This window comes from Colius striatus, chromosome 6 (assembly GCF_028858725.1).
Source record: "Colius striatus isolate bColStr4 chromosome 6, bColStr4.1.hap1, whole genome shotgun sequence".
Taxonomy (NCBI): Eukaryota; Metazoa; Chordata; class Aves; order Coliiformes; family Coliidae; genus Colius; species Colius striatus.
In genome coordinates, this window is record NC_084764.1 from 43,522,879 (window position 1) to 43,543,598 (window position 20,720).

Sequence of the window (20,720 nt, forward strand, 5' to 3'; positions counted from 1 at the left end):
TTATATCAACTGGGAAAGTAGTAAAGCTGCAGGAGAATCATAAGCTATTGCACTTTTGGGAGAGGTTTACTAGAAGTTGTTGCTAGGCCCCAACTTCTCTCCATCAACCTGTGTGCAACGTTCTACCCTCGTACCTGCACGACCCATTTTGGTTTTTGTGTGGTAAACGTGTATTTTGCCTCCTATGCCTCTTCATGAGAATTCAAGAAATAGAGAGAATAATCAGAAAGAGGCTTGTATTCCATTTGTAAAAAGCTGTGGGATCTCTATCTTTTTACCCTACAGGGAGTCAACCTCGCTCATGCTGGGAGATACTGATGTACTACATCTGAATGTAATGCAGCAGTGGAGAATTTCACTCTAATTATTCCATTAGGAAGTATACAGATGCCTCACACTGTACTCATACATTTTCAAGCAGATATCAATTTTCTGCATGCACTTTTTATTCCAGCAACTGACCTCTCTGGATCATTAGTCCAGAGTTATATGCCTGGCAGAGCATTGAGGCTGATTCTCATCTAGGTTTTGCTTGGTACCTCTTAATAAACAATTTCCACAATTTTAGCACTATTGTTATTACTAGAGAAATTTAGAGAATGGCATGAGGAACTGAGAAAAGTTATGTTAGCAGCTCTGCTTCAGATGCTCCTAATGGGCCTCTCCATTGCAACTGATAAAGCAAAACTCAAAAGCTGAAGAACACAACAAAGAGCCAAAGGCACTACTTGACTGCGAAAACAAACCACACATCCTCCTCCCTTGGGGGAATGTATTATCAAATCAAATCATTTTATACTCATGAGGTGATTTCTTTTGTCTTTAAGTACCCTAATGTCCTAATTAAGACTTAGCATCTTAATGTGCTTCCAAATACTCCTAAGACTGCGTACTGGATGTGAAAGATCCTTTCTACAAGACAGCAGTCAAACTAGTATCACGTACTCTCTTGGTAAGAACCACTTTCCCTAAAAACCAGTAACAGAAAACCAATCTGAATCAAAACATCTCAAGGCTGAGGTTCCTGACAGTGCCCAGGCCCCTTTGATGCACCTACACCAGTTGTGTTAGATACCTCGCAGTGTGGGTGATGCCAGTTGTGCTCAGTGAAACAGCTGTACCCAAGCCAAGGAAGGTTACATGACAAATGAAACTGTACTAGAAGTTACTAGCATGCATATGACTTGGGGGACTAAGCAAGTATTGCTTGTCCAGACCTGAACTGGCTAGTTCTACGCTGGAAATATCTGTGGCTCTTGTATAGCAGTGGCTGCTGAACACAACCCAGAAAAAAAAGAATGGCTCACAGCAGGTAACTGATTCCTCTAACTCCTATTAGGCAACAAGAGGCTAATTCTATCCTCCAGGGACAAACAAACTGAGGTGTGTTTCCAGGATGCCCTTAACAACCTGACTGAACCAGGAATTTCCAGTGAGTGGAAGGAATCAGGTTGAAATGCATATGAAACACAGTTTGGCTTAAATTAACTGAACTAAGATAGCTGGTGAGAAGTAGTTAAGGGGTGAGGGAGAAGGAAAAAAACCAAATCAGAGCAAAATACATCCTCTCCAATAACCAAAAAGCCACCTGTTAGAATCTGGGTTGTTGTTTTTTCTAAACATAAACCATTTGAAAATTGATTTTGGTAACATAGCTCAAGGAAATCAAAGATCTTACAATCTGTCAACAAGACAATCATGAAATACTCTGCTCTACATGTTTTCCATTTCCACTCTCACCACTGGTTATTGAGACAGCATGTATAAAAACTCCAGGCTTGTGAATTAACTTACCTCCTAGTAGATTCATTCAGCAATATCAATACATGCAAGGATTAGCTTCCCAGTGTCAGAGTGCAATATTGTGAGCATGCAGCTGTACCCCAGACTATCATCAGACCAAGTAAGAATGACTAAGGCACATAAACTGCTTACTATGTGGGCAGAACATGGAAAGAAATAAGTGCTGTAAAGGAGAAATGTTGCTGTTGCCAAACTGAAAGGTTTCCTTACAAACCAACATCGATGGTCTCAAGGCTCTGAGCTCTTGCATGTACCGTTCTTCAAACATCAGCAATACTCTAGTTTGGATACTCGTCTCTTGAGTACCAACATTTAATAAGTGAAACAAATAGCAAGTGAAAAGGATCATTTTAATCTACATTCCTTTAAGCTGGATGCTGAAACAGGCATCTGGTTTTCCGGCAACAACGTGGATGTGATACCTTCACAATAGCTTGCTAAATATCTCCTTGAGGTTTCCTTAACTGTGGTTAGTAACATGCAAGCTCACACAAATTCCCAGCATCCACATTCCAAATCAGCTCTGGGCACAAAGCAAAGAATTTCAGCTTGGGCTAGGGACCGTGCTAGAGCATCCAGAGGATTTCTAGTGTGACACTGGTCTGTGCTCTGAATTGCAGGGCCACGCATGCTTTCTTAGACCTCCCTGCAAAGGATTCATTAGGTACCTTTTCCTCAGAGGAAAGACAACAGAAACAGGGATTTTAAAAAGTGGATTCAAATGCATTGTACCTCACTTGGATTAATTCCACACCAGACTGATTTCATTCATGATTAATACTTAAAAAAAACAGCAGCAAGGAGAAAAGAAATCTGTTACACAATGTGACAGTTGTAAGGTGCTAATCTTGTCCTCCAGTTTGACATAAAGTTCCTCAAGGAGTTGTATTTGCAGAGAAGGAAAAATTATGAGAGCTCTCTTCCCTTTTAAAACAGGGGAGTTTGTTTTAAACACAGTCTTAGGTTTTTGTGAGGTATCTCACTCCAGTAAACCAGCTACTGACCAGAAGAAGAAGAAAAAAATCAGAATAGCTTTATAATAAGGTAAACTCTCCCCCACCCTTTTTCATTAGAACACCTCACTTCCCCAGTGTAAAGGCACAGAACAGAAGCTACCACCATTTCTGCTTTAACGGGGAGATTCTGAATTTCTTACCTGTAAATGAAGTATTTTAGATTCATTATTCCGCAGCATTTCCTTCTGTCTTTCAATTTCTATTTCAAAGCTACAAATCTGATTATGTAAAGTTTGTATACTCTTGTTCTTTTCCAAACTTTCATTCTGGAGCAAGGCCACCTGGAAAAAATTCTACAATTACTCCTGCCAAAGTTGGTTAAAGAATACCTGTAACTTTGTTAAACTGTCTTACACACATGAAAGGGATGAGATCCTAGCAAAAATATCTCTCCACGTCTTGCAAACGGATAAATAAACAAACCCCACCCTTCTGATAGGCTGCTTCTGCCCTCTCACAGCGTGGCATTGGTACAAGTCTGCCTCATAAAGTGTAGATGGGACACATTAACAGCAAAAGAACTTGTGTCTAAGCACGGTCTCGTCTTTATTCAGATCATTCTTTAATGGCTTGGTTTCCTGGTTTCCACTAATTGACTTGGGAGTTTGGAAGAAATTACCTATTTAGCTCTAGACCACCTTTAAGAACTCGAGCCTAGCACAAAAGAGATACCACAGAGAAGGTGAGCAACTGAAAACCTGGTTGGGAAAGGGAACATGAGTCTTCCCCCACCTACTCCAATCTCTCCTGATCTATAGCAATTTAAAGGAAAAACATCATGTGCATGGGCTTGGCTTGGCTTCACAGAATGTGATGGTGATGGAAAGTCCTGAAATGAGTGAACACAGAAGAGATCCATGCATCTGAAGGAAAATCCAGTGGTGCCTACCAGTAGGAAAGACTCAAGCACTACAGGCTGCAGATTATATTCTCTCTCTGTATTGACATTTTATAAATGAATTCATTAGTGACTCATTCTGATTTGAAAACATGAGCCTTGTTAGAGGAATATCATAGAATATGTCTCCTTGGGGATGAATGTAATACCATAACTATTCTTTGTCACACTGCTCGGTGCTCTGTTCATTACTGTGGATTGGGGAAAGGGGTTGCTCTGTGGTGGTGTGTTGCTGCTTTGAAAAAAATCCCTTTCTCCCCAGGCAAGATTATTCAGCAGGAAAATGCAGAAAGCAAGCACTTGACACAAAATGGCATTTGGATACGCCCTTCCACAGGCAGACTGTTATATGGATAAGAAGCACCACTGTTTCTGCCCCAGTAGAATCTTGATAAATGACCCACATTAACACCAACTACTTGGATGCTTCGTGTTCTCCAAAAAATCTGCACCAGATGCTAGTTTAAGGTCAAGGCATTTTGATCTCTGGTGTGTGCACCACTGGAGAATTCCACCACCTTTAATCAGAAACAGTGATATCACTTAGGTGTCACTGCATTCCTGGACTCAGAAAGCTAGCCTGTTTAAAAAGGTAAACCATTTCTACACTAGTCTAAACTAGACAAAGGACTGCCAAAGTCCACAGGCATTCAGCAGATTCACCAACCAGGGTGCCGAAAACATAGCAATGTCTATATGCACACCTACTCTTCAGTATGGCACAGCATGTGAGCATATACACACACATACACACTAGTTCTGCACCATGTACAGGAACACTGGCAGAAGAGGCTCAACAGAAACGAGACAAAGCTCATTTTGCCAGTGCAGAGAGAGAACCAATCAAGGCTGAAGGAATGCTTGCTTAGGTACTAGAGGAAATCTTCACGAACGAGTTTAAATTTAAACTAGTACCCCTGCTGCCTCCCACATAATTCAGATCTGCTGGGCAGCCACTTTAATTTTGTGCATCCTACTTTTCCTTAATGAATCAGAGTCCTTTAGTTAATGATGATCTTTACATTCCCCTTTTCTCATTGTTTCCTCCCCAGGCCTCCCAGTCAGTTACACTCTGTGTCGCTGGCGTTACGTTGCCATTTCTGTACAAGTTCTCAAACGTGGGCCTGCCTTCTACTGAGATTTTTCCACACAGCTTTACGCAGCACAAGAAAAACAGAACGATGTCCTGCAGCCCTTAATCATCCAGAAATGTCATTGCTAAGTCAGTAATTGTCGTTTGGTGGTAATTTGTGGATAAGAAACCTTTTACCACTATATTTAGTTTCCTAATTGCCTTTGGCATAAGTCTCTGGAAGTTCAGTTGAAAAACAGGGTAAAAGAAACACAGCATCTATTGACAAACTGCATCAATTACTTCCTTTACTTCCTAGTCATATCTGAAATGCTCCTAGGATAACGCATGTTCTTAGCCAGCAGCTGTTCCAATTAAGCTATAGCTTATTACTGCTTACTAAAAAAGAATGGAAGAAGCTTTATGCCACAAAGAACTGGATTAAAACAGGTCTCATATTTAAGTCACATGTTAAAAAGTAAAACCAGGTTTAAGAATGTGACAAAGCCACAAAGTCACGTTCAACTCATCATTTCCAACATCACCAAAGCCGTGGAAGTTCAGTCTGCAAGTCTGTCCCATCACAGGGTTAACAAAACACTGCATTTTAATTTGTGCCACAAGGTTTTGACTCAAGGTTTTACATCTAACCTTCTCTTACTACTCTGCCAACAGCATCACTCAAATACCAACTTCTTAACATGGCAGATTTGCAGCACTGAGGACTTTCTGTCTGCATAACCCACAAGCACTGTTAGAAGAAAGCAGTGACTGGGAGAAGGCAACTTCTCTTTTCCCCTCCATGCGCATCACATTGAGTATCCCAAATGAAACCTTGACCCTACAGAAACCAACACCACTTTCAGTGACTCCAGGCAGGGCCAAGGTTTCTGTGAAGCTCATCAGCCACGTTAACTTTGCACTGTTGCTCTTCAGTGCATCAGGGTTTTTTTTCCCCCTCAGAGAACGACAGTGAAATCTCAAATCATTTTGTTACCCTCTGTATAATAAAGCCACTGACACAAGACAGTGGTTAGCTATTCTGGTAACTTGGCACAGCCTTGGGATTTCCAGTGATTCAACTCTCTATTATGAATAGGAAGAAGTGTACAAAGCAGGAAGTGAAAAGAAAAGAAGAACTTTCAAATGGCCAAACAATGACAAGAAGCTACGTCCTAGATGGAAACTCAACATAAAAGGGTCGTGAAGTGCATTTTCTCTTAGCTCTGTTAGAGACAAACACACAACTTCTGGGCGTTTTTTAACTGAGAAAGCACCTCTCTGGACAAAAGTCTGTTCTGGAAGTCACAGGGAACGTGTCTTTTTTTCCTATGATGGAAAAGAAATGGTATAGTTTTAATAGAATTAATGAAAACAGAACTAAAGATGTGAGTTTGTAGCTGTTAGAACAGAAAAATGTACAGTTCCTACATTAACAAAGAGATTCAAGTGCAAAATCAAACTGAGGGATTATTACCCATCATGAAACTAAGGACTTAAAGACACATGCACTCAAAATTCCACCTAAACAAAAGACAGTGGGCCTCTCCCAGGTGCAGTGGTTCCTTACGGGGCTTTCAGTTCAAGAACAAGCCAGGCCAAAGACAAACATGCTGGGGACAAAACCATATTTTGCTGTTAACTTCTGCTTTCACACTCCACTTCTTGGGGCTGCAGGACCTTGCTGGAAACCTGTGCACGAGAGATCACTGTAGGCCAAGAGGGAATATGCTTTCTAGGCAAGAGTTTGCTAACCTCCAACTAGCAGTCTGCTGCCAGATGACAGAAGTCACAAGCTATGCATCTCGTAACCACCACCGAGCTTACGCTGGGATCATTAACTCGCCCTTAACTCATTCTAGATAAATCTGAAGGGGCTCCTGCCTTCTGCCTGCATTTGTAGAATAGTTTGATGATTCTGGGATTTGTTTTGCCCCTTCCCAAAAAGCAGAAGCATTACTTGAAAGGGCATATAAAAACTCTTACAAAAAGATCAGTGATGTTTTGTGTTTTCAAAACCAAAGCCTTAAAATCGATTGGCAGAGCAGATGGTCGAGCCATTCAAATGACTCTTGAGTTCGTAGTTGATACTGATAGGATTTCCCAGCATCTCCCAAATCCCAAACAATCTAAAACCAGGAGTCCCAAGGAAGCACTGAAACGTGAACTCCATCCTGGTCTAGCACTAAAGCAGAGATCATCATGCCCGTGAGTTAAAACAACCACACTCTAACCAACATCTGCAGGTCGTCAAGTTTGGAGAGCAAGGACAAAAAATAACTAACTTGTTTACTACATGCTATTTCTAATCATGTTGTCTCTGGGAAAATACTGAAGCAGTAAAAATACAGTTCATAGTGCTGCCATAGCTCTCTGAACCCTCCCCTTTTGTAAGAGGGCAGGCCAGAGAAAAACTCTAACCCTGGACTCTGTGATCTACGTGAAGTAAGTGTTGTAATTAAGTCACCGATGAGGAAGGTTTGATATGGAGTTGTGAAGCCAAGTTTCTCACAGCATTTTAGTATAACAAAGGTACCAGATATCCTAAATGGCTTGATTGCTTTTGGAGCCTACCAGTGCTTTAGCTGTACTGTTGAACAGCTGTTAAACAACAACAAAGAAGCGCTTCTTCCAGGACTTTTATATGATTGAAAGAAATCAATGAAAATTAGAAGTGAGTAGAAGATATACCTTATTTTCTAGAGCATTGCTCCACTCTTTCAATAAGTTAACATGCTGCACTGCTGAGCTGGCTTCATGTGCTTTAATTTGTTGGTTTGTTCCCTGTGACAACAAAGAATTTATACATTTTAGCCAATTCCACTTCTTTTAAACCTACAAAGAAAGAGTACAACAAGACATCGAACCAACACTACATACTTTGGTTCATGGATGCACACTGCAGAACTGTGGAGAGAAGGGAAATCTACTTGGGAATTTACAAAAGCCAGAAACACATTTAATATAGCAAGTGTTTTATACAAATGCCATGTATCTCCATCCAGTGTACTTAGATACGTCAGAGACAATAAAGATGAACAAGATTTACAAAGTGAACTGTATTTCAGAGTCTTCTGTGTAGCTTTACACTAAATAAAGCACAGTAAAACTCGAGTCATACAAAACCTAAAATGCCCAATTCCCCAAACCATAATTTAAAGCTTCTGTTGCATTTCATGAACAGCTTCATAGGCACTAAATTTTCCCTCAGCTGAGTATTAAATATTTAGCATAAATTCATCACCACTGGAAACTGCCAGCTATGAGTGATATTACAATGCCTAGTTTGTCATCCTAAGATGTTACCAGGACTGCTTTGTGATGTTCAGGTATGCTACCTCTGCACAACCTAGAAATGCTGTTACAAATAACCACTATATAAAGTTTACAGAACACACATAGATCATATACAGAGTACATAAGATGCAGACCATGCTACTTACTTTAATTGTATTGTGCTGCATTACACCTACTTCAGTAAGCGTTTTGCAATGCAGAGTGTGTTAGCTTTGATGGCAGATATGCTGCTAGGCAACTGACAGGGTTTAGATGATCCTCAAGGTATGTACTCTATATAAAATACTAAATATATATGTGGATATATGTACATATATGCACACATATACATACATAAAATGAATGGCAATACATAACGACATAACGGTGGGCAGGGTTACAGCATTGATCGGTTCTACCACTAAGAGCATTACTCTTACTACTTAAAGTGATGAATGCTCATTATTTAAAGAACCTGGAACTGTCTGCAGGAAGTGGTTCATTGAGAAGTGGTGCAGCTCACAGTCCTTGTCTCTAACTTATCACAGGCTTGCAAACGGATCGCTGTCTGATAAGCTCCATTTCTTCCTGTCAGCGGTTTCCTCACTAATCTCCTCATTATATAAGCATCCAAATTCCCCAAGATACATATGGTAGGGGAAGCAGAATGCTGGAAGAGACTGAAATAATAACCACTGAAACTCAACTCTGAGGTTTGTCCCTTCTTTGTTTTTCAAACCATTGCAGGGATTGCCAGGACTAAAAGCTCAAGCTTTAAGTAATACATTTGATGCTGTGCTTTGATTATAAACCTGTGTGCACACAGACGTATGAAAGCACATGAAAGTACATGTTGTAAGTGTGCTAACCTATGGTTAACCTTCATAAAAATATTAACACACACAAATGAGAGAAAATATAAACATGCTTAGTTCAGGAAAAGAAATACTTTCATAGAAACAACTGAAGCACTAGTCTGGTTTCTGAACAACAGAAGTGCCTCTCCTCTCATTCCAAGTTGAAAAGTTCTTCAAACGTTATCATCTTCCTATTTCAACAAGAGGTGCCTAACAACTGAGCTCCCAAACCACTGCAGGACTGTGTGGGCTTCTTACAGCGTTTATTTGTCAAATGCAAACTCAAGACACCTGCTGCATTAATCACTTGGTGCAACTGGATGACTTTTTCTCAACCGAGACTAGAGAAGTCCAGAACTTTCACGTCAAAGAGTTAAGGTTCTATTTGCAGACTTTCATCAATTGGGAAGTATAATTGTTAGATACTGACCTGAAAAGTGCAGCCATAACGCTTAAAACTACAGGTACTTGGGGCATTAATACATTCTGACAAATGTGCATTCAACTGCAATAGGAAAAAAATGTGAGTTTTGGCAAAAGACGTTTGCATGATAACGCTCAAAAACAGAAAGGGCACAGGTTACCAGGTTTGTATTGTGTGCCATTTGCAGAACATACAATACATGTGTGTATATTTTCTCCAGTCTGATCTAAGTGCAAATACTATATATACACAGATATAAACCACACACACATGCCAATACAGTATACAGTGATACATTGAATATACAGTGAAACTTCTGCTAAAGACCGTTTCAATAGGCAACCCAATCAAAGCAAAGCCAAAGAACACACTCTACAATTATTTGTACGACTTCATTTGATTTTAGCAAAGGACTCATCTCTCCTCAGCAAGTGACTGATTGAGATTTTTTTTTTTAAACTGGAGTTCTGAGCAAAGTCTTAAGATCAGTTTCACTGTAGTAAATTTTTACTAATCCTAATTTCATGAGGAACCAGCTTTTCAAAACATAACATGCAAAAATTCTCATGCCTAAATTTAACGATTAAATTACACAAAAAAAAAAGGACTAAACAAGTACTGCATGAAACAGACAGAGAGTTTCAGAATAGGTACAGTTAAGGCACTCTTTAAAGAAAATGCAGTACACAGGATTAAAACTGGTTAGTAAAATGCCTGCATTTTGGACAGATTGAGGTTTACTCCAATACCTTGGGTTGTTACGACCACAGGTCACTTTTCATTTAGAAAGAAACCAATTCACGAGAGGATATACATACATAGGGACAGCACAGAAGGCAGCAGTTGGATGCAAACTGCCTAAAAGTTGGAGCAAAGAGCCCTTTTTCTTTTTGAAAGGACAGTGCAAAAACTACTCTTCAAAAACAGTGTTTGCAGCTTGTGTTTCCCACAAAGCAGGCAGGAGCTGGAGTCTAACTCCTCAGCTGGCATCACTCTTTTGGGTTTCAAAATCTCATTGGAAATTCCCACACCCTAAGCCTCACGTGTCTCAGCTCACCCACCTCCATGGAAAGAAGTGGTGAACCAACTTTGCTTTGAACATGTAGCTCTGGAATAGATAGGACAGGCTTTAAGGTCTGATACCCAGATGCAAATGGTCACTCGTCTCTCTGATATACTCATCTCTGATACACATCTATTCTGTTCTAAACACTCTCTGCAGAAATTCACTGGTTTGTTTTCAAAATACATGTTGTTCAGAAAAAAAACCCCAAAAATAGGACCAAATAAGGAGATGTGGTATAACAGACTTGACAGCAGTGCCACATTTTCAACTTCTCAGAACTAGAAGTCTGCCAAAGAGTTATGAGTTCAACATGAAAAATTGCCTTTTATTCTACAGCAAGACAATCAGTTGTTGTACTCCACAGAATTGTCTCAAACTGTTAGGCAGGCATTTTCCCATATTCTGCATCAGAACCATTGTCCCTAACCATGCAGCTAGGTAATAGATACATTTTCACAGTATCGGGAAAAATTAAGCAACATACAGCAACAGATGATGCAGGGCAAGAGGACTGTTTAAAGTTCTATCTCCACCAATGGTTTCAGAACCCAGTTCTGACTGGATGTGTACTGACCCAGGCTTTAATGGGTCAATTCTTATTAGCCCTCAGATATATCTCTTCTCAAAGTTAACCGCTGCAGTCAAGATTTAAGAATACGCTCCAAAACCAAGACTGAAACTCTGAAGGAAGCACTGATAAAATTGGCTCCAAATTTCCTTTTCTTAGCAGTTCAGTTTCTCTTAACAGCTACAATATCTGTCATATATTCTACCTTTCATTGTCCTGGAGCAAAAGGCTGCCCTTGTGTTTGGCAGTTGCCATATGTGCACTGTGACACAATTAAAAATGTACAAGTGTAACTGAAGCAGTACAAAATCCAACTGGGGAAGTAAGAATCAGTGGCAAGAGAAAAAGCTTATCATCAGATCAGAAGCTTTAGCTTTCCTTAAGTGAGGCTTACAGAGTGCTGAACATTTCAATGAGCTCTTCCTCACCCTTGATGAGTAAGATCTACTTTAAAAAGGAAAAAACAACGCTGCACATTGACTTTGGCAGATGCTGCTTATATCTGTTAATGTACAAGAACATGAATCTGTTCAAACAAGACTGGGTTTAACTCCTTTCTTTTTTCCTTTTAAATCCTGTCTATATATTACTGCAAGCTTCTGTGCATTCAAAGAATATTGTATGCATTGCTGCATCTGGCTGTTGGAATGTTGCACTCATACTACCCTGTATCTTACACTAATTCTTTAGATGTCAGTTATTTTTTCCACAGACTTTATAACAGTTTAAATGTTTTTCCATGGAGTGATTCTAAACCTTTGTTCACTTTCTCTACTCTTTACTGTTTGTCAACCTTCACTGAATTTTAATCCTCTCTTTTTATGTTAGGTATTTAACTACCTCAAGATCCTGCTCTGTCATGCTCAATAAATGCTTCAAATGTGGGATGGGCAGGGGGGGGACAACTAGTAAAAATGAAAGCAGGAAAGACACGCGCTAATCTTGGGCAAGCCAAGTGTAAAAATGACACAGAATTAGGGAGTTATTTCTCTTCAAATAGTTTATCAATAAGTCATGACGAATATTTGAATGTTATCACACTTAACTGTGTGGTAGAAAAAGCTTTTCTTTAGATCTCACATTTTAATAAGGAAATGGCTTCTGGCAAAATTCTTGCGAGATCTTACTAGGAAATCATTTAGTTCCTCAGCACAACACCAGGCATGACTTCTTACCTCGCTCCTCATGAGTGTTTTAACACTACATTTATGAGGACATGAAACCATGACACACGGGCAGTCTGTATCTTCGTGTTTCTACAGAGGGAAAAAAAAGCAAACAAACCACAAATCAGCTCTTACTCTGAAATTACAGAGAGGACTTACCTGCAAGGAAAAGCATCCTACAACAGTTACAGAAAACACACAAGGGTTGGGGTGTTTTTCAAATGTTTATCCCAACTGGGCAGTCACAGAACTCAATTGCTCACACATCAGTTTATGCTTTCGATACACATGTTGATATCCTGAAGCAAAAATAAGGGCTTTCTTGTGTTTCCTCACACAGCAGATCTATTTACTTCCCATGTTATTGTTTTTACTTATAGTAGTCTGGCAGTAACAAAAGTCCAGTTTTCTTCCCCAAGAATTACTCACAAACTTGGCATTTTGAAGAGTGAGCAAAACCAGTGCAGATGCCACTTTTAATCATAGAATCACAGAATGGTAGGGGTTGGAAGGGACCTTTAGAGGTCATCCAGTCCAACCCCCTTGCAGGTCCCACCTAGCTCAGGTCACACAGGAATGCACAGTCCATGGGAAAGCTCTTCAGAAACGTATACTGCTCATTCTCAGAAAATCTCCCTCCTATGCAGCTATTCCCCTTCCAATTCTCTTCTGATTTTGATTCCCAAGCATCTGACACCAAGTCTCACTGTTACACACCCAAAGTTCAAATAGATGTTGCAATTCTAACAGGCACTTTGATCTGAATCTAGATGATGACAGACACTTCAGTACAAAAGAAAATCAGGCCCAAGTTCATTCATTTACCTTTCGTGTCAGTTTTTCCCCAAGAAAATGAAAAATCTTTAAAAAAATTAGTTTCAAGTGCCACTTCCCATGTAACTTGAAACAAACTGTTTCATTTCTGGTATTTAACAAAAGCAAAGGAAGGAAAAGTCTACACTTATAAGCCTGTAAACAAAGGAGGAACAAATAGCATGCCCTTATTGCCCAGTTGTGATGTCTACTTAAAACAAGACCTAGGCATAACGAAGATCCAAGCTGTGAGAAGTGAAAGGTCTTTGTGCAAATCCCTGTCAGGAATCTGCAAGTATTTGAAAATGTGTACCTCCTCAGCTTTGAAAAACAGGTCATCTGGCCTGCTGCTCTGAAGCAAGTCTATCCTGCCATCCTTTTCATTTGCACTAGTTCATTTGGTGTAGCACATGTAGGCAGTCACAGTGACAATAAACAACAAAGCCTAAGTTGCTCCTTAGCCAGAGAGCTGAGACAGCCTTCCAAAAAGTGGGGGTGAGGAGCTAGCTTCAGGCCCTCCTCACCAGGACATGTATACCCAACCAGGTGCAGTGCTAACAGACTGCAACACCACTCCTCAGAGTAACTTCTGTCTGCTATAGTCTTCAAGCAATGACCTGTAGGACCATTTCTACTCAGACCCAAGAACTGGACCTGGCCCCTCTCATTCTGAACACCTCTGTAATCGTGTTGAAGAGAGACATCACACTGTACTGTGCAGCTTTAGGAGCCTACTGCCCTACAAACTTCTTTAATGGTTTATCAACTACAAAACTAGAAAGATCACACTCCCTTCTAATATTCATCCCCTAATTTTAATTCCCTTACTCTCTTCTCTAACCTACTCAAGCTGTCTGGCAAAGGCCCTAACATTGACTCTCACTTCATGATAAAAAGGCAGCATGCCATTTCTTGGCTGTGTCTCCTCCTCAGTCTTCATCCCAGAGCCCACCCAAGAGAGCCTTTCCGAGGTCTTCAGGGTTTGAGAGTAATTCTATTCCAGAGGCAGAATCCTCTTCCATGCCAATTTCACAGTCATGCAAACAAAACCAAAAGCTGCATAAAATATGGGTTAACACCACATTAAAGACAGCTGGCACAGAGGAAGGGAAGACATTAACATGGCTCTCCAGAAAAGCCAGTGTCACATTAGGAACATGCCTGGTTCCAGAGCAACAACAAGGGAGCGAGATGACAATGTCTCATGTCTTCCCCCGTTGCTGTTCCAGCCAGGTTGGTTGTATTTCAGACTGCTGAGCAGAGCCCAGATGGCCTTGGCAGGGTCTGCCTGCAACAGCCTTCTTGTGGCCAGGATGGCAGTGAAGAGCCTAGGCACTAAATAATGCTGACCTTCCAGATCTGTGTCATTCCACTACGGCCCTAGTACCAGATTTTATAGGGGAATCTCTTCCAAGTAGTTTTGTGGAATTACCCACAGGAAAATGTAAGAATTCAGAAGCCTTTCAGGCTACTAATTTCTGTTTAAACAAGACACCGTCTTTATCTGACAGAAGTTATAGGATGGAAAAGGCAGCTTAGTGACAAAAATCCCACCAACTTCTTCAGCAAAAGAAGTTAACTCATCTAGTGACAGCACAGTCAAGACAAATGCAACCTAAAAAAAATGTGTACTAACAGTAACTAAGAAGTCTGTCTCCAGCAACGGGGATTTCCTACCCCATAGGTCATGGGATTCTATGAAGACATGAACCATACAGACTCTGGTAAGATTATTTTTGTTTCCATTTGCATACCATTTTTTTTTCTCAGTATTCTACCTCTATCACCATTTTCAGTTCAAGTCACTGAGGCCTGCTTCAGTCATTATTACATGAGAGAAAACTTCAGGCTGCAGAAGCTTGAGATGAGCTCAAGCTCTCGGTGACAAAACTCAGAAGTCAAAGGGAGCCTTTCATTCAAATTACCATTCTTGTGAAGCTTCTGATTCTCATCACCAAAGTACACTGAGGTAATCTTTTAATATCAGGCCACAGCAAAATAAGGCCATCTGCATTTCTGTAATCACTGATCTTTTAAAAACTGAGTCCAAAGAAGAATTAAAATGGCAGCCAGCTGCAGATCTTTTACTCGAGGAGCTTTCTGCACTCTTGAAGCAGCGTGGATGCAAAGCTGTCCTTTGCCTATGTACTGAAATATGTACAGCAATGGTAGCATGAGGATACATAACATTGCCTGGAAATGTCCTGGTTCACAAAAGTAGACTTGTACAGGGCTTTTAAGGGCAGGTGAACAGCAGTACCAGCTTCAGTACAACCAAAGCAGTGACACTTCAACATAAACCTACATTTTAACAAATCTCTCTGGATAAGCCAATACTGTTACTTCCTCAACCAGCTCAGGATTCCACCACTTAAGAGTTGGGAGAACAATTACCTTATTTGCAAACACTGTTTTCTGCCCTTCAGAGTAAAATGTGTCATTCCTGTGTCCAATGTGAATGTCTAAAATAGGTTTTGCTGCGAATTACAAATCTGATAGACTAGAACTTGTCTCAACTTCTGAGTATCTCAAAAACTACTGCTGGTTCAAAGACTTCATAACGTTCAACCCATCACCATCTGATAAAAAGCTCTTAAACAGAGGTCTATGATCCTCAAAATCACACAGTCTCAAGGGTTGGGACGGACCTGGGAAGCTCATCCAGTGCAACCCCCCTGCCAGAGAAGGACCACCTAGAGTAGGGCACACAGGAACTCGTCCAGCTGGGTTTGGAAGGTAAGGGTGATTTCAGCCTCTGAAAAATTTAACTACATTGCTCCTCTAAAAAGGAACTGCCTAAAAAGAACCTGCAAACTTATTGCTTAGGTATGGAAATCCAGCTTGTACAACAGGACATATTCAATACTCATCGATTTTGTCTGTTAAGACACAAGGTATTTTTTTAAGTATCACCCTTTGCCTCACATAAATTCCCAGCCTAAAGAAGAGTCTGGGAGAACAGCTCCCATAGACTAAGTACAGTTTTCACCTCTGTATTGGAATGTGCAAGAACAGACAGGCTAAATTCAATGTTCTCTCTGTATCTTCATATCTCGGCCACCTTATGCTAGGTAATGTACAACTACTAAAGCACCAGCCCTTGCAAGTATACACTCAAATAACTGAAAGCCAGACCTAAATCAGAACTTGGTGGGATTAGAATTACAGATTTGTTTAGGTTGGAAAAGACCTTTAAGATCATTGAGTCCAACCCTTAACTCAGCACTGCAACATGCACCACTAAATCATGTCCCTAAGCACCATACCTAATTAGAAAAGCCCAAAATCCAACTCTATAAAACTATGGAAACAGAATGATTCTGTGACTCTTTAAGTACAGCAAGAGAGATTCAGCACAATACAATTCAATGCAATGTTACACAAAGACAGTTGAGTTACAGTTCTACATGTAAATTAAGTCTGTCTTTCTCAGCCTCTGCTCTGTACTTCAACTCACACCACGTTCCTTATCAGACAACCTACTCACATGGCAAGAGCAGCACTAACTCTGCCTAGGCCTGTCACATACCATGGCTGATTAACACCAAGACACAGTTTGGTTTTACATGGTATCCTCCTTTCCTCTCCTAACAGATCACACAGTACCCCAGAATCTCAAGGGTTGGAAGGGAGCTGGAAAGCTCATCCAGTGCAACGCCCCTGCCAGAGCAAGGCCACCTAGAGTAGGGCACACAGGGACTCATCCAGCTGGGTTTGGAATGTCTCCAGAGAAGGAGACTCCACAGCCCATCTGGGCAGCCTGTTCCTTCTGCAGTCAATTGCTATCCTTACTCTCTGCCTGAATATTTAACTGTTCTCATGGTAGTTGCATTTATTAGATCAATGTAAATAAAATAAAGCGTGGCAAAAATTGCTTTAAGATCAGTACTCTGGCATGGATCTGATTTGTTTGAAATGCAGTATCTGAACAGAAGAAAAAGAGCAAGTGTTTCCTAGTCATTGTAGTAACTGGTGTTTTCACAGGAAGCAAAAAAACCCCACCACAACACCAGGTTTTGAAAGTCAGCCTGTCTTCTTTTTTGACATACTAATTCTGGCCGAGAGGTAAAGGCTCTATTGGCAGCTACACAGAAACACAAGAAGAGTTATTATTCCACATTAACTTGTTCTATATACACAAATAAAATACTGCACCTGCAACATAATCATTGGGACTTGGCTTTTACAGTATTTACAGGTTGTCTCCCGGTATTTACAGGTCTTCTCTACATGGTCTGGCAAGTCCTTCCTCAGTATTTTTTCTTTACAATCTGCACGAGGACAAGGGAGTTCTTCAAAATGACAATCAGTTTTCAAATGCATCTGAGAGATGAAAAAGAACAACAGTCAGCCAATTAAGTTGTATCTTCCACCCTTTGAAGACATCCCACATAACTTCAGAACCAAAGTGAGCAAAGTTATTTCATGCACTATGGACTGAGGCTTTAATTTGCGATTCCTCCTCGTTCTTTAACTCAAAAGGAAGCTTATGACTATGTTAGATTACTTACCAGTAACTGACCCAAAGATAGTTGTTCTTTACAGCCCTTGTTTTCATTTCTGCAGTATATTTGAAGGGCAAGAAGCTCTCTCCTGCAACAATTATCTTTAAATACCTGCAAAATAAAACATCGCTTCATTTTAGACATTTAGAACCACTCAAGAATATGTATGGTCAAATAAAGCAGAAGCTATGTGTTTTGGCTACAGCAGTGTCACTTAATTCTAGCTTTATATGCCTGAAATAAAACCCCACCATTCCTTTTTTCTTGAGTGTGCACATCACTGAGATTCTTTCACTATGATGCAGCCCAGTCAAAGAGAGCGTTTAGGCAGACAGTGCACTATTCTTTACTATAAATAAAGGGAAAGGCACAAGAAAGGACGACATCTTTTGCTGTTTGCTTGTCAATAATAGGGCTGCACAAGCCAAAACTCTACATTGTTTTGGAAGCTGGTATATTAGGTACAATCCCACAAGACAAAAAGAGCCCAGTGGTTCAGAGAGGAAGGATTTCATGGAAGGCAGTCCCACCGTGACTAGAGACTGCTTAGTTGGAACTTCTACTTGCACTTCAGTGGTAACACATAATTAAAGACATCTTGTAGGGTCTTAGATTGGAGGAGGTTTATTATCTTGTAGATAAGCAGCCTTTAAACATCTCTTCATTTTAATGCTTAAGTCTTTCCAGCACTTTCTTGTCTATAACATTGCTAGGGCAGGGACTTCTTGACTACTATTTTTGTGACAACCAAGAAATAGCAACGAATCAAACCCGACCTACAACTGCTTCTCTGACAAACAGGGTTTTGTGACACTGCACAGGCTGCTGGAGTACCGAAACTACAGAATGGTTCTGCATGCTAACATTTAACGGCAACAACAGAGAACTGTGATCAGACCTGTCCATAGTGACTACTAATCTATCCTCAGTATCAGTGAAGAAGGAGACACTGCAACCGTCCTCATCCGTTCTCATCTGACACAGATCACTGACACCTCTCAGATGCATAGGTGAAGTGTAATGAACTCATAAATCTCATTTGAATAATCAATTGCCAGCATTGTGATATTTTTCCAAAGTTAGTCACAGGATTCCTAGGCACAGTTTTGCTGACCAAAGTTCAGGTAGCCAGACAACATTTAACCAGTCTAAAAGCTCTTCAGTGATTTTGGATGTCAGCACTCTATGAGGAGAGGTTGCCAGTTTCATGGAGATCACTGACTTGCACAATTAGTCTAACCCCTGAAAAACAGTGAAGATGGTATCAGTGAAACAACTTATCCATATAAAAAGAATCTTATTCCATTACAGTTACTGTAACTCCACACTGTTCTGTTTCCAGGGTGGTTCACAGAAGAACACAGCCTAAAAACAGATAAATGAAACAGCAGACACTGGTCTGGAGCCAAATCAGGGGTAAGATTTGCCTAGATCTGTCATATCCCTGCATCTACAGGAGAGTCAATATTATTTATCCTCCTCCTGGTTGATGGGAGGACAACTGCAACGTGTTGCTGCAGCTCATGACTATGAAAACAAGACGTTGACGCCCGGCTGAACCATTAGGGATGAGGCTGATGTTCTTTTCTACCACGTGGTTAATAGTAAAAACAATCTGTCTTCCTATGTAAAAATACACTTTTGTTCTAAAACTGAAGCACCTTCCTCAGAGAGTTTATTAGGCTTATGAAATAGTTATCACAAAGCAATAACACATCTTATGCAGGCCACACAATTCAATACTCGCGTAAGAAGCAATTTGAACAGTACCTTATCTTTTACTATGCTTTCTTGACAGGCTGTACATTTTGGACTAGAAGAACTGGGGAGAGAAGAAAACAGAAAAGCTATTTTATCCCATTTGACATTTTTGCTGTAGAAAGAATTCTGTTGATGAGGCACTTCATTTATGGTCATTCAATACGCTTTAAGAATCCCTGAAAGTGGATTCAGTGCATTACACTGAGATAACAGGATGTTATTCCAAAATACCTGAACACTGAGTTTTCAGTGGCCAGTACCTGGCATTCCTAAGGAAATAAGATCACCACAATGCCTTCCAGTCAACTGAGCAGTTGGTTTTCTTCAAGGCAGCAAAATTCATTCCCTATTTTACAGTCTGTGCCCGATGCATGACCTTCGTCACTTCTCAGTCTCTCTGTGCAAACAGGCAAAATATTGTCTCTTCCATTATCCAGTCCTTTTTCAAACAACTTCTAATTAAACTTTACTTTCCCTGACAGTTAATTATACATCCTTTTAGGGTAAAAATGTATTCGTGTCCATCTCCTTCAAGTCAATTCTGTTACAGATCCTTGCTCCCTCCTGTATCTGAGAACTTCGGCTCTGCAGCTGTTCAGGCAACCTAATTACTAAACCTGGGATGTCTTGGACAACAGGTAGGAGCAAAGCAGTCTGTGAATACAGACTGAACCAGAGCATAGGAAAGCTGGGCTCCTACACCTGGCTTTGATCTGTTAGGTGTCATAGTGTAAATCCCTTCACTCCTTTCTAGCTCATTTTCCCTATGTAAAATGGGGATAGTCACAGGGATCTCCCTTGTAAAGCACCAAAGCCTATGGATGAAAAGCACTATGTAAAAGCCCGGTAAACCATTTCATAAAGCAACTCATTGACAGGCTACATAAGTTGTGGCTGCTAGCACCAGAGGCTGAATAAATTTGATTACGTTATTTATAATCAAGATGGTTATTTCAAGCCATCTCACTGGCTTCTGCTCCTTGAACTGACCATTCTGTGTCCAGTCATACTTCTGAGGCTCTGAACCACCTTGCAGCTGTAATATTTTTCTGAAGTAAAATGAAAAGAACCTAATCTACTTGAGGGCATATAGTGTTGAATACAATGTCATGCTTTCCTTGCTCTTACTGAATTTACTCAAGCATCCCACTCGCTCCTGCTGCATACTGAGCAGACATCTTTACTGCATTATCTACACTGACTCACAATTCTTTGTCCTCAGATAACACTGGAACAAAAGCTGCTAGCATATAATTAGTGTGTGTGTAGCAGCATATCAACACTGAATGAAGAATTTTTTGTGCCAAATACAGAAACAACAAACTTCTTTTGCTGCCAGTTTTATGGCATACTTTTGATTGCTCATAAAAAAATGGCTGTAAACTTAATTGTATTGCAGGATTTCTTTGGAACAAGCAATTAAAATATAGTGAAACAACTCAAAAGAATGAGCAGGGTGGTAGATGGTCTCACCCATGTGTCCTTTTCACTGACA

General features: G+C 40.4%; 1 protein-coding gene across 7 annotated transcripts in view; it reads right to left on the bottom strand.

Annotated features, from left to right (window-relative positions):
• Nucleotides 1-20,720, bottom strand: part of TRAF3 (TNF receptor associated factor 3) — a 67,914-nt gene that overhangs the window by 4,478 nt on the left and 42,716 nt on the right. For 4 of the 7 annotated variants that reach the window (XM_061998221.1, XM_061998224.1, XM_061998225.1 and 1 more), the window contains 7 exons: nt 19,235-19,286; nt 17,471-17,575; nt 17,115-17,282; nt 12,156-12,236; nt 9,353-9,427; nt 7,481-7,573; nt 2,960-3,100 (listed from right to left, as the gene is read on the bottom strand). In XM_061998221.1, coding sequence (XP_061854205.1) covers nt 2,960-3,100; nt 7,481-7,573; nt 9,353-9,427; nt 12,156-12,236; nt 17,115-17,282; nt 17,471-17,575; nt 19,235-19,286 — 715 coding nt within the window. The remainder of the gene's footprint in view (nt 1-2,959; nt 3,101-7,480; nt 7,574-9,352; nt 9,428-12,155; nt 12,237-17,114; nt 17,283-17,470; nt 17,576-19,234; nt 19,287-20,720) is intronic. The other 3 variants (XM_061998226.1, XM_061998227.1, XM_061998228.1) reach the window with 3 other exon arrangements.